The sequence below is a fragment of the Callospermophilus lateralis genome, chromosome 4, assembly GCF_048772815.1.
Source record: "Callospermophilus lateralis isolate mCalLat2 chromosome 4, mCalLat2.hap1, whole genome shotgun sequence".
In the NCBI taxonomy this organism is placed as follows: domain Eukaryota; kingdom Metazoa; phylum Chordata; class Mammalia; order Rodentia; family Sciuridae; genus Callospermophilus; species Callospermophilus lateralis.
The window spans coordinates 106,824,261-106,837,530 of NC_135308.1; the positions used below are offsets into that span (position 1 = coordinate 106,824,261).

The window sequence follows — 13,270 nt, forward strand, 5'->3', positions numbered from 1 at the left end:
ACTGACTTTGGTGCCAATACCATGCTGGTTTTTCTACTATAGCTCTGTAGTATAATTTGAGATTGGGTATTGTGATGCCTTCTGTATCACTTTTCTTATTCATGATTGCTTTGACTATTCTGGGTTTCTTATTCTTCCAAATGAATTTAAAGATTATTTTCATTAGTTCTGTGAAGAATGTCATTGGCATTTTAATAGAGATTGTATTGAATCTGTATAATACTTATGGTAGAATTGCCATTTTGATAATGTTAATTCTGCCTATCCAAGAACATGGGAGGTCTTTTCATCTTCTGATGTCTTCTTCAATTTTGCTCTTCAGTATTCTATAGTTCTCATTGTAGAGATCTTTCACTTCTTTGGTTGGATTCCCAGATATTTTATTATTATTATTTTTGAGAATATCATAAAGGGGATAGTTTTCCTATTTCTTTCTCAGATGACTTGCTGTTAGAGTATAGAAAAGTCATTGACTTATGAGTGTTGATCTTGAATCCTGCTACTTTTCTAAATTCATTTATCAGTTCTAGTTGTCTTAGGGTGAAGTTTGGGGGCTTCTAGATATACTGACATGTCATCAGCAAACAGTGATCGGTTGACTTCTTTTTCTTTATTTTCTTGCTCTGTCTGATTGCTCTGGCTAGAGTTTCAAGAACTATGTTGAATAGAAGTGGTGAGAGTGGACATTCTTGTCTTGTGCCTAATTTTAGGGAAAAAAAAAAAACCTTTCATTTTTTTTTCCCATTCAGTATGATAGTTGGCTTTGAATTTGTCATGTCTAGTTGTTATAATGTTGAGTAAGTTACTTCTATCCCTAGTTTCTCTAGCATTTTCAGCATGAATGGCTGCTATTTTATTACAAGCCTTTTCTGTGTCTATTGAGATGATCATATGGCTATTGTTCATAATTCTATTTATGTGGTTAATTACATTTATTGATTTGCATATGTTGGACCACCTTGCATCCTTGGGATGAGGCCACTTGATCATGGTGTGTTATCTTAATATGTTTTTGAATGTAGTTTGCTAATATTTTATCAAAGATTTTTGCATCTACATTCATCAGGGAGATTGATCTGTAGCTTTCTTTCCTAGATGTGTCTTTGTCTAGTTTTGGGATCAGGGTGATACAGACTTCATAGATTGTATTTGGCAGTGTTCCTTCTCTTTCCATTTCCATTTGAGAAAGATTAATGTTAATTCTTCTTTAAAGGTCTAATAGAACTTATTTGAGAATCAGACTGGTCCTGGGTTTTTCTTTGTTGGTAGGCTTTTAATTGCTGTTTTTTTTTAATTTATTTTTTTAGTTGTAGTTGGACACAATACCTTTATTTTATTTATTTACTTTTATGTGGTGCTGAGGATTGAACCCAGGGCCTCACACATGCTAGGCAAGCGCTCTACCGCTGAGCCACAACCCCAGCCTTTAATTGCTGTTTTAATTTCATTATTTAATATTGGTCTCACAGGATGATCAGGAATACAGTGCCCTTTTACTAGTATGCTAACTATTCTGGTTTATTAGTTTACTAAACTTATTAATCTATTCATTTTGACACTTTTATTATCTGTTATCACCTCTACATGGTTAGATTTAAATGTGCCCTCTATTTATGTCTCTCCTTACCCACCTCCCAGACTCTTTTACTTTCCAACCAAGTGATAGTTTTCTCTACATACCAAGCATCACTCAAGATTCATTATTTTTTCAGAAAGCCACCTCTGGTTCACAGTGGATGCCACAGCACTTCTGTGCTTGTGTATACCACATGTTGTTGTCCTTGGTATTCTTTATTACCATTGGTATTACACTGGTGTTCTTTATTACCACCTGTGTGTTTTGTATTTTTCAGGTACATAGTAATGTCTTCCAAGCAAGGCTCCGTGTTTCCACTTATTTTAAAATCCCTTCTGGGTTGGAATTGAGACCATGATGGACTTTTCCCACTTAATATATTCAGTCCATCAGAGGTGATAACAAATAAGAAAAGTGTCAAAATGAATAGATTGATAAGTTTAGTAAACTAATAAACTAGAATAGCTAGCATACTAGTAAAACGGCACTGTATTCCTGATCATCATGTAAGACCAATATCAATGAATGAAAAAAAAACACAACTTTTTATTTCTGCTCAGACTCAGAAGACAGAAACCAAGGCCACTGCAGTGGAAGTGTCTATTTTATGTGAGATTTTGTATGACAGAAATAGAATTTCTAATCCAGAGAAAACAACCAATTACCAATAAGGACAAAAAGTTTCCCCTTGCCATACTAAAAAATAAATAGACGAAAATACTAAATATTTTCAGATCTGTATCAAAATTTAAACCCAATAATTTTAAATTAGGAACACAAGTTGCACTTAGCTAATGAGATCAGAGAATAGGAAACGGATAATAGCACAAGAACTGGGGCAATTCCAGTACTGCCTTTGACTTAGTTAAGGGTATTGCACCAAAGTTAACATCCTGGTGTGCTCATTGTGCTAATTGTATAAGATGTCAACATTGGAGCAGTGGGCTGAGGAATATATGCATGCCAGCCAGCATGCTTGCTTTCTCTGGAAGTGTAAGCTGAGGGTAAGACAAAAGGTGAAAGAAAAAATACATTAAAGTATGGAAAATAATATAACAAACACTCATGCATTACAACTTAGTGACAGGCATTAACATTTTGTCATATCTGATTCAATATTTTTTAAAAATTATATTATAAAATAAAAAAGTACATTATAAATAAAACTTAGGGTGTTCCCCTCTTTGCTGTTCCCTTTGTGTCCCACATCCCTCATGAGCACTTTTCTCACTTCACATTTACTTGGCGCATGCTTTCACACTCTTTCTTATTAATATATTGCTTTACTTCGTGGTTAAAGCATATGGAGGTAGGAACATACTCAATACATAAAAATAGTTAAAGTGGTAAACTTTGTATATAGGGGAAAATACCAGTGTAAATGGACTTATATGATACTTTAGATGAAGATTTTCAAAATCATCCCTCCTAGGTACTTCTTCATATACGTGCTAGAGACTGCTTTCAGCCACACCTCATTATGGTCATATGTTTACATGGCTTGAACTCTTGAATAAGGAGCCCTTTGAGCCCCCAAAATCTAGATATCTTTTCTGGTATTTTCAGCTACTGAGGTTTCTATGTGCTCAATGATTGTGGAAGGGAGGAGGGAGTTAAAGAGGGTGGAATTGAGGAAAGGAAGGCCTTTCACAGTAAATACTCAGAGATTTTTCACAATATGAACACTGAAGGTCACACAGGGTATTAGTACAAGCCAGAGGATGAGGACCTTTGCAGGAACCTGTGGGTGAGTTAGGAAGATGATGGTGGCCATGGGAGGTGAATTGACAACACACGAAGAGTCAGCAAGAAGGATGAGTCCAGGCTTCCTCAAAGAAGTTGGCCTATAGGGACAATTTTAATATATTTAGAAAGGAATTTCAGAGAGCCTAGTGCAGTGGGTTGAGAGAAAACTTATTCAATCAAGTTCTGCTGAAAACCTGAAGTTGTGGTCACATGACTTCAGTGTAGGAAATAGCTCTGTGAGAGTTGATTCCAAATCTCCTTCTTGGATACATCTTGAATCAAGTCTTCCTGGGAGATGCTCAGGAACATGATCACCACCAGCACCAGCCACAGTATTTATTTACCCAGTGCTTGCTTTATCACATTCATTCTCCCCAAAACCCTCTGAGGTCTGTGGTATAAGTCACTATGTCTCTGAATGAAGAAAGCCAGGCGTAGGGAGGTTCAGCAGCATCCCCAGCCCTTAGCATCCTCCTCCATGGGCCTCTTGTACCAACCAGCTTACTAGAACCAACCAACATGCCAGAACACTTTAGAATAACATGCTAGAACCAGTCTGATTCCCCAGGGTCATCAGAACTGCTTTCTGAGAGTCTGAACACTACTGACTGAAGTGAACTTCCCAGTGGCTCACTGCCCACTGCCACTTGCTCAAGACCAGAAGTTCCACCAGTACCATCCTGCCATGTGGGGGTCCCAGGTGTCTTGCTGCCTCTGACAGTACAGGTATGAGTTAATGATAAAAATCATAGATCAAGTAGAGGAAAAAGAGTAGAAGGGGTACAGGGGGAGAGAGAGAAAACCATGCTTTGTATTTAGGAAGCATAATACTATCTAAAATGTCCTGAGAATGAATTTCGGTCTTCCAGACAACATACGTACTTTCAACCTGGGCCCAGATGTTATGATGGAAGAAGAGAAAGACATGGATGGAAAACAAGAACATTTGTTGTGTTTATTGGGAAACATATAACCATGGTAACTGTACAGAAGGAGCTATGAAAATGATTAGAATTCTGGGTAGACAGGGGGTCCAAACTAGAGGGATTCTTGAGGTTGGACTTTATTGCCTCCAAATAAATGTCTTCTCTTTATTGACAGCAGAATGGAGCTGTTGTTGGCCCTCCCAGGGCGATTTCTCCCTGTTAGGGCGGAGACCACTCGCTTCCTGAGCCACTTGAAGCCTAAGCTCAAGTTCAGACAGCAGGAGTTTTCTTCCTCTGAAGGCACGTCCTCCTCCTTGGAGGGCTCTGAGGAGACTGAGGAGGTCTCTGCAGTGCAGATCTCCTGGCTTTCCATCTGCCAAGACAGAGAGGGTGAGGGATGGACAAGCCACGTCAGGAGCAGTGGAGTCAATATTTACTCCTTTATGGATACTAATTTATTGTTTTAACAGAAATAGCCAAGTGTAAATGCAAAGTTTCTGGACACATAAATCATTAAGCACACACATACACATACACACACACACACACACACACGCACACACGCACACACACGTTTGTATTATCGTTAGTCCTTCTCTTTGTTCCTCCCCTCTCTTTCTCTCCGTGCTCCTTGGCACTTTCCCTACACCTCTTCCCTGGCTCCTTTCCTTGCTGTTCTCCTTCCCCCATTGCTCATCTGCTGAGAGACAGCAGGTAGAATGACCCTGAGCTGTCCAACCTGGCACCCCCTCCATGACCCACCCCTTGCTCTGCACTGAGGCTGCTCTGTGCTCACCTCAACAATTTCATCGTCCTCAAGCTCAGGAGGCATTTCTGGGAACTGGTCCATCTCTCCGTTTTCTGGTGGGTCACAGTTGGGCAAGTCCTCACAAGCTTCAGATTCTTGATAACTGACCTGATCCATATGGGGAGAGGCACTGCTGCACGGCTGGACATCCTCCTCCTGAGGAGAATTGGACAGCACAGGGTCATGGTCTTGGTCATCTTTCTGACTCTCCAGAAATGGCTCCAGATCTTTCATGAGCTCATCCAGGTCCCAGAGGGTCTGGTTTACGCTCTCCTGTGGGCACTCGTCCATCCTCTGGGAGTCTTCCTTGGGAGCCCCGTTAGCTCCTGAGTCTTCCTGGTGCCAGCCCAGATAGGCATCCAAGACCTCGAGGATGGTTTCTTCGCCAGGCTTCTCTGGGTTCTCCTGAGTTGGATTTTGTCTCTCCACAGGTTTGTTTACACTTTCGGTTCCCCATGCCCCTTGGATAGGAGGCAGCACGTGGCAGGAGGGACCCTGAGAAGTCAGCTCTTCACAGGGAATGATATCCTCACAGTCAATGCTGTCCTCATGGGGGAAATAGCCTACAGAGAGGCTCTGGTTGGACGAGGATTCCAAAACACACTGCTCCACGTCAGGGCTGCTGCCCAAGGATGAGTCTTCCATGGAGTCCAAGGGCTCAAATGCCCTGTTTCCCTCAACACTGGAAACTTCAAAAGAAAAGCATTAACAGGTGAAGTTGAGAAGAGGGTCATGTAGTTCAGTATATAAATCTAATCCATTTCCCATTCAGAACTATCCCACTCGGGCAGAAGAGCATCCTATGCTTGCACTCTCTAGTCAAGAGCAGAAGAGGCAGTTCTTTCTCTTTAAAAACTTTTTCTGTTGTATGAAAACCCTCTGCACTGAGCACCTCCACTTGATACCTCTCCTGCTCTGTCCTCTTTCTGCAGTTGGAAGAAGCACCAATCATAACAGATAGTTGTATAAAATTTGAAAAGTACAGGAAAGTAGGAAGATGAAAGTGAATACCCCATCCCACCATCTGGGGTGATAACAGCAGGAAAAGAGTTTTGTGGATTTCTTTAGAAGCTTCTCCTTCTTTACATATACCTATATGTACAATTTGAACTTGTATGCACTCATCCATATATATGTGCATGTCACTCAAAGAATGTGAAATTACTCAATTTTATGGCACAGCCTGCAGGAGACACATATATGGCTCTCTGTAATTCTTAACTACTCTCTCATGAACTCTTTTTGAGGATCACCTCTTAATGACCATTAATTTAGGTGATCAATGATGCTTAGATTATTAAGACCACTAACAGTGGTCTTATTAATGATAGTAAACTCCCTTTATCCACAAATTTCTGCCTTTCTTCTCATAGTCCTAAAGGTTGAATTACTAGATTAGGATTAGAAATATATTAAAGTTATAATTGATACTAAATTACTTAAATTACTTTCTAGAAAGAATACAGCTACTTAAATGCCCATCCTCTCTTCATCTGATGGCATCTTTAGTCCAACATTTCCCATTATACTCTAGCAAGTGCTTGGGGGAGAGAATAAACACCAAATGGCTTTCTGTCTGTCTCTCCATCCCCCCCCACTCCCCCCCCCCACCACACACATACACTTTGGAGACTCTGTCATGTTAGTCTCTTGCGATTCCTATGGAAGGAGATGCTGCCAATTCCTGAGGCATACACAGGATAATTGAAGTCCTTCAGATCCTGAGCTTAGTAACTAAGAGGTACAACTGTCAGAAGTCTGTGTTCTGAGAATGTTGGCTACCGTGGCAACAGAAGAACCACATTAGAGCCAGAAGTGTGGAAGGAGGAGTGGGGGATAGAAAATCAAAGACTTATCTCAGTCATTTAAAAAAAATTTGTTTTAATTAGTTATGCATGATAGTAGAAAGTATTTTTACACATGGTACATAAATAGAATATAACTTCGCATTCTTCTGGTTGTACTTGATGTAGGATTACACAGGTTGTACAATCATATATGCATATAGGGTAAAAATGTTCAATTCATTCTACCATAATTCCTACCCTGTACCCCTTCTCCTCCCTTCATACCCCTCTATTCTTTCCTAGACCCACCTGCCATTGTGAATTTGCATCCCCATATAAAAAAAAAATTGGGGACTTTGTTTCTTTGGGATTGGCTTATTTTGCTTACCATGATATTCTCCAGCTCCACCCATTTACCTGCCAATGCCATAATTTCATTCTTCAAGGCTGAGTAATATTCCATTGTGTACCTATACCACATTTTCGTTATCCATGCATCTGTTGAAGGACACCTGGGTTGGTTTCATAGTTTTGTTATTGTGAATTGAGCTGCTATAAACATTGATGTGACTGCATCATTGTAGATTGCTGATATATATATATATTTATATCAGAAATATAAATATTTATATATATATCCATCCTTTGGGTATAAACTGAAGAGGGTATAACTAGATCAAATGGTGGTTCCATTCTAAGTTTCCTGAGGAGTCCTCATACTGCTTTCCAGAGTGGTTGCATCATTTTGCAGTCTTACTTGCAATGTGTGAATGTATATTTTTATCCACTTCCTTGCCAACACTTATTGTTGCTTGTATTCTTGATAATTGGCATTCTGGAGTGGAATATAATCTTAGAATAGTTTTGATTTGCATTTCTCTAATTGCTGGAGAAATTGAACATTTTTTTCATGTATTTGTGGATTGATTGTATTTCTTCTTCTGTGAAATGTCTGTTTAGTTCCTTCGCCAATTTGTTGATTTGTTATTTGGTTTTGTTGTTGTTATTGTTATATTTTTCGAGTTTTTTATATTTCCTGGAGATAAATGCTCTATCTGAGGTGCAGGTTGTAAATATTTTCTTCCATGCTGTAGGCTCTCTTTTCACATTATTGATTTTTTTCTATGACAAGAAGAAGCTTTTTAATTTGAATCCATCCCATGTATTGATTCTTGATTTTACTTCTTACACTTTAAGAGTCTTATTAAGGAAGTCAGGTCCTCAGCTGTCATAGTGAAGATTTGGGACTACTTTTTTTTTTTTTTTCATTAGGCACAAGGTCTCAGTTCTAGTGCCTATCTTTGATCCACTTTGAGTTAATTTTCAGGCATGGTGAGAGATGGGTGTTTAATTTAATTTGGTACATATGGATTTCCAGTTTTCCCAGCACCATTTGTTGAAGAAGCTGTCTTTCTCCAAGGTATGGTTTTGGTGCTTTTGTCTAGTATGAGAGAACTGTATTTATGTGGGTTTGTTTCTGTGTCTTCCTTCTGTACCATTGAGCTACATATTTGTTTTGGTGCCAATACCATGACTTTTTTGCTACTATGACTCTGCAGTATAATGTAGTGTCTGGTATTATGATGCCTCCTGCTTTACTTTTCTTGCTAAGGATTGCTTTGGCTATTCTGGGCCTCTTATTTTTTCCAAATGAATTGCATGATTGCCAAAACAAAATTTTAAAGACCTACATGTTGTCAGATAAATAAACCGTCATTCTTCTTTGTTAGTCTTTTTTCCATTACTGTAAAATACCTGAGATAATCAACTTTTAAAAGAGGAAAGATGTATTTGAGCTCCCAGTTTTGGGGGATTTCAATCCGTGGTCAGTTGGCTCAATTGCTTTTGGGTGTGTGATGGGAGTGCAGGGAAGGGGAAGCTGCTAGAGAGAGCAAGGTGTCCCCATATCTTGCTCAAGGGCACATCCTAGTCACCTAACTTCTCCCCACTAGGTTCTGCCTCCTAAAGGTCCACCTACTCCTCAGTGGTGCTAGAGGCTGGTGACTGAGCCTTAAGCACAAGGCCTTTGGGGGACACAGCATTGCTGTTCCAGGTGTAGGTTCCCCTTGTCTTGGTGTCACACCAGGCTCTGCATTAAGCAGTTATAAAATATCAACATTCCAAATGGACTAAATATGGAAGTTAGGAAATACACATGTTGTCTTTTGATGGAAGATCATAAAAACAAAAATAGAACATTTGATTCAATTTTTCTTTAACTTCATTTGTGCAAGTGAAGTTTCCTTAAATACAGTTAATTAAAAAAAAAAAAAAGACCCTTAGGATGATCTGTTCAAAAGCAACACATTTTATGTCAGAAGGGTCTTGCTTACATGCTTTTCTGTCCTGTTTTTCATCACTTTGAATGTTTGCTTTGTTAATAAATACACCCCTAATTATTCCCTGACTACACTCTGCTTATCCTGAGAGATCTGAGATTAGAAGACTTCATTCAGTTTATTAAAAAGACATATTAGCGGCATCTATAATAGACTGATAATGCAGATTAATGTGAAAAAAGAGCAAAAAAGATCCTAACTGAAAAAATGGTCAAAGAATATAATAAACAACTTTCCAATGCCTAATAGTGGTTATAAATGTATTGCTAAATATGCAATCAGGCTTATTAAAACTAAGACAATGAGATACTGTATTTACATGTCATCAAGGCAAATATTAAATAATGATGATATCAAAGAGTAAATAAGGGCTGGGATTGTGGCTCAGAGGTAGAGCGCTCACCTACCATGCGTGAAGCACTGGGTTCAATCCTCAGCACCAAATAAAGTAAAATAAAGACATTGTATCTCCGTATAACTAAAAAATAAATATTTGAAAAAAAGACTAAATAAGTTATATACAGCTAGTGAAAGAACCAATTGATGCTGTTATTTTGGAGAACAATTTGGCAATTTCTATTAAACTAAAGATGTGTGCACTGTATGATGCAAATAGAGAAATATCGGTACCTGTGTATGTGGGGGGGGAAATCATGATCTGCAGCAGCAAAGGGCAGGCTTGGAGCCCAGCATCACCCAGCAGTGAGTGGTGATGGCACTCAGGCCCCCAAAGCCTCAGGGCAGGACTTTTCTTCTTTCCTGTAAGTAGAGCTAGAGTCAGAAGTAAAATGATTTAGTCAATCCCTATTCCCAACAAGCAACTGAAATATTCACCTGAAGTTTTACTAAATAGTGCTTCATTTCATGACATTACTAAGTAGAAAATGGTCCATGTGATGAGCACTTTTCACCGGTAAATAATTATTTCATGAAACAATCCAATTTCTTTTTTTTTTCACTTTTCTGAACAGAAAGATGAAGAAGTACATCATCTTATCAGCATCTATACCTTTCAGCAGTCTATCAATGGTTAACCAAGATTTGGAACTCTAGGAAGAGAGAGAAATGGAAAACGGCAATTCTTTTTTTTTTTTTTTTTGTCCTTTAAATTGCTGAGTTTGCAAGGCTAAAAGAAATGTTGATTATTCATTTGGGAACAAGTTTGGGCTGCAGACCAGGGTTAGACAACCTCTTACTCAGTCAGTAAAACTTGGAGATTTTCCAAAATTTTAAATGAAAATGCTGGCAAAAGTAGAGGAAACATGCCTATTGCTTCATGGAGAACAGTCAAGTTTTCCTTAGAGATGGCAATATCAGGAATCTAACCATAAAATAATCAATCTCAAGTAGTTTCTTCACAAATGACCCTGATACAATGCTTCATGACCTTGTGCCAGGGTGTCTGAGTCACACCCAACAGGGGAGTATCGGGTTTCTGTCTTTCTCCCTGCACTCCCAGGGCTGGTGGAAAACCTCCAGCTTGGTGACACTTGTACTTAATGTCAAACTAGAGTTAAGAGAGTTGTCTAGGAGCCTTATTTCTAGAGCTACATGCTGTCTGAGCTCGACTTTGAACTTACAGAAACCAGGAATGCTAGTTGCTATGTGAGACCAGTTTTCTACTTCTCCTTTATTCCTAGGGCTTCCATTTCCCTTTAGTCGAATTAATGTAATATGTTGCTCTCCTAAGCTCATTTAAGATGAGTCTATTAAGTCAATCAATTAGACCAAAATTAGAATGCTTTGGGAAAAAAAAAAAAACACAGATTTAAATGAATTCATGTTTTATTTGGTCACCCTCCGTAAATTTTTCTTTTGTCTGGCCTGGTCTCCTCTATCACATCATCTCCACCACACACTCACACTACTACCCTTGTGATGGTGACCATTCACACGCACACATTAAAAGACCTCTGGAAGAAGTGGAACCCGTACACTTTTAACCACAGAATGTTAATAAAATTTTTGAAAATTAAGAATCATATTTTGTTAAAGATTTTTTAAATTTTAAGATGCATTATTATTTAATATACTACTAAAAGAGAAAGTTGCTGCCATTAAAAAGAGACACCGTGATTTCCATTTTCTTTTGGTCTTTCCTCTTAGAGGGTTACCAATATTGTTGATTGTTTTGAGGAATTAGCTTTCATATCATTGATTTTTCTCTATCGTTTTCCCATTTTCAGTCACATAGATATCTGCCTCTTATGAGTTTTCTTTCTTCTGCTTGCTTTGGGTTTATTTTGCTCTTCTTTTCTAGTTTCTTGATACAGGACCTAGACTATTCACTCCGACTTTATTTCTAATGTAGCATTTGGCCTCTAAACTTCCCTCTCAGCCCTGCATTAGATCCACCTCACATATTTGGCATGTTTTAAAATTTTCATTCAGAAGGTAGGCGGACCTGCGACCCGCCGGCAGGTCAGGCCCAGCAACCCGCGGAGGGGCACAGCTGCTCCACGCGCCTGCAAGGTAGGTGGAACCGTGACCACCGACAGAACAGGCCCAGAAGCCCGCCAGACACATCGCCCCGGTTGGGGAAGGGGCAGAGCCGCCGCAAGCCTGCAAGGTAGGCAGACCCGCGACTCACCAGCAGATCAGGCCCAGCAACCCTCTGAACGGCAGAGCCACCCCCCGCACCTGCAAGGTACATGCACCTGCAACCCACCGGCAGGTCAGGCCCAGCAACCTGTGGAGGGGCACAGCTGCTCCACGCGCCTGCAAGGTAGGCAGAACCGTGACCAGCGACAGAACAGGCCCAGCGGCCCGCCAGACACATCGCCCTGGTTGGGGGAGGGGCAGAGCCGCCACCAGCGCCTGCTAGGTAGACAGACCTGCAACGGACAGACAGAACAGGCCTAGCGGCCAGCGGAGGGGCAGAGCCGCTGCTCGCGCCTGCAAGGTAGGCGGACCTGGGACCCACCGGAAGAACAGGCCCAGTGGCCTGCAGAGGGTCTGAGCCGCCGCCCGCGCCTGCAAGGTAGGCGGACCTGCGAACACCGAAAGAACAGGCCCACCGAAAGTACAGGCCCAGCGGCCTGCCGGCGTGGTAGGCACATTGCCCCAATTGGAGGAGGGGCAGAACCACCGCCAAAGCCTGCGAGGGAGACTTTGCAACTATACAAGAGCAATATAAATATATAGGGGGAAAAATCAATAACACAACAGTTTTACCAAGCAGAAAGAAACACGATCAGTATGAAAAGACAAGGAAAGAAAGGACCACAAGCAATGCAGGTCAACTCAACTTTAGAAGAGGTAATATCTGCAGCAGGTGGAATGTCAGATAAAGAATTCAGGATATACATGCTTCAGATGATCTGGAGTCTCAAGGAAGACATTAGACAGCAAAATCAGACAATGAAAGACCACTTCAACCACTTCGACAATGAATTACATAAATCCAAGAAGCAAAAGATCAATTATACAGGGGGATAGAGGTTATAAAAAACAAACAGAAATCCTAGAAATGCAGGAAGCAATAAACCAACTTAAAAACTCAATTGAGAATACTACCAGAAGAGTAGAACACTTAGAAGATAGAACATCAGACAATGAAGACAAAGTATTTCAACTGGAGAAGAACATAGACAGCTCAGCAAAACTGTTAAGAAACCATGAGCAGAACATTCAAGAAATATGGGATAACATAAAGAGACCAAACTTAACATTGGGATACAGGAAGGTATAGAGGTCCAAACCAAAGGAATGAGCAATCTATTCAATGAAATAATCGAGAAAACTTCCCAGACTTGAAGAATGAGACAGAATCCCAAATCCTAGAAGCCTACAGGATGCCGAATGTGCAAAATCATAAGAGATCCACACCTAGACACATTATAATGAAGATGCCCAACATACAGAATAAGGAGAGAATTTTAAAAGCTACAAGAGAAAGGAAGCAGATTACATTTAGGGGTAAACCAATCAGGATAACAGCTGATCTTTCAACACAGACTCTGAAAGCTAGAGATCCTGGAATAACATATTTCAAACACTGAAAGAAAATGGGTTCCAACCAAGAATTGTGTATCCAGCGAAATTAAGCTTCAGGATGGAAGATGAAATTAAAACCTTCCATGATAAAC

At 40.0% G+C, this 13,270-nt stretch overlaps 1 protein-coding gene across 1 annotated transcript; it reads right to left on the reverse strand.

Moving 5' to 3' along the window:
• Positions 1-4,360: 4,360 nt before the first annotated feature.
• On the reverse strand, positions 4,361-5,701 carry LOC143398421 (uncharacterized protein C12orf71 homolog). Its single transcript, XM_076855354.1, has 2 exons — positions 5,045-5,701; positions 4,361-4,621 (listed from the first exon to the last, which is right to left on the reverse strand). The coding sequence occupies exons 1-2, from the start codon at positions 5,699-5,701 to the stop codon at positions 4,361-4,363; spliced, it is 918 nt and encodes a 305-aa protein (XP_076711469.1).
• Positions 5,702-13,270: the final 7,569 nt, after the last annotated feature.

What these genes read in the sequence shown, in the direction of transcription:
- LOC143398421 (XM_076855354.1), bottom strand. Translation starts at nt 5,701, where the DNA reads ATGGAAGACTCATCCTTGGGCAGCAGCCCTGACGTGGAGCAGTGTGTT. An exon ending in AGGACGATGAAATTGTTGAG is followed by an intron (nt 4,622 to 5,044) that starts GTGAGCACAGAG and finishes CTGTCTTGGCAG; the next exon opens with ATGGAAAGCCAGGAGATCTG.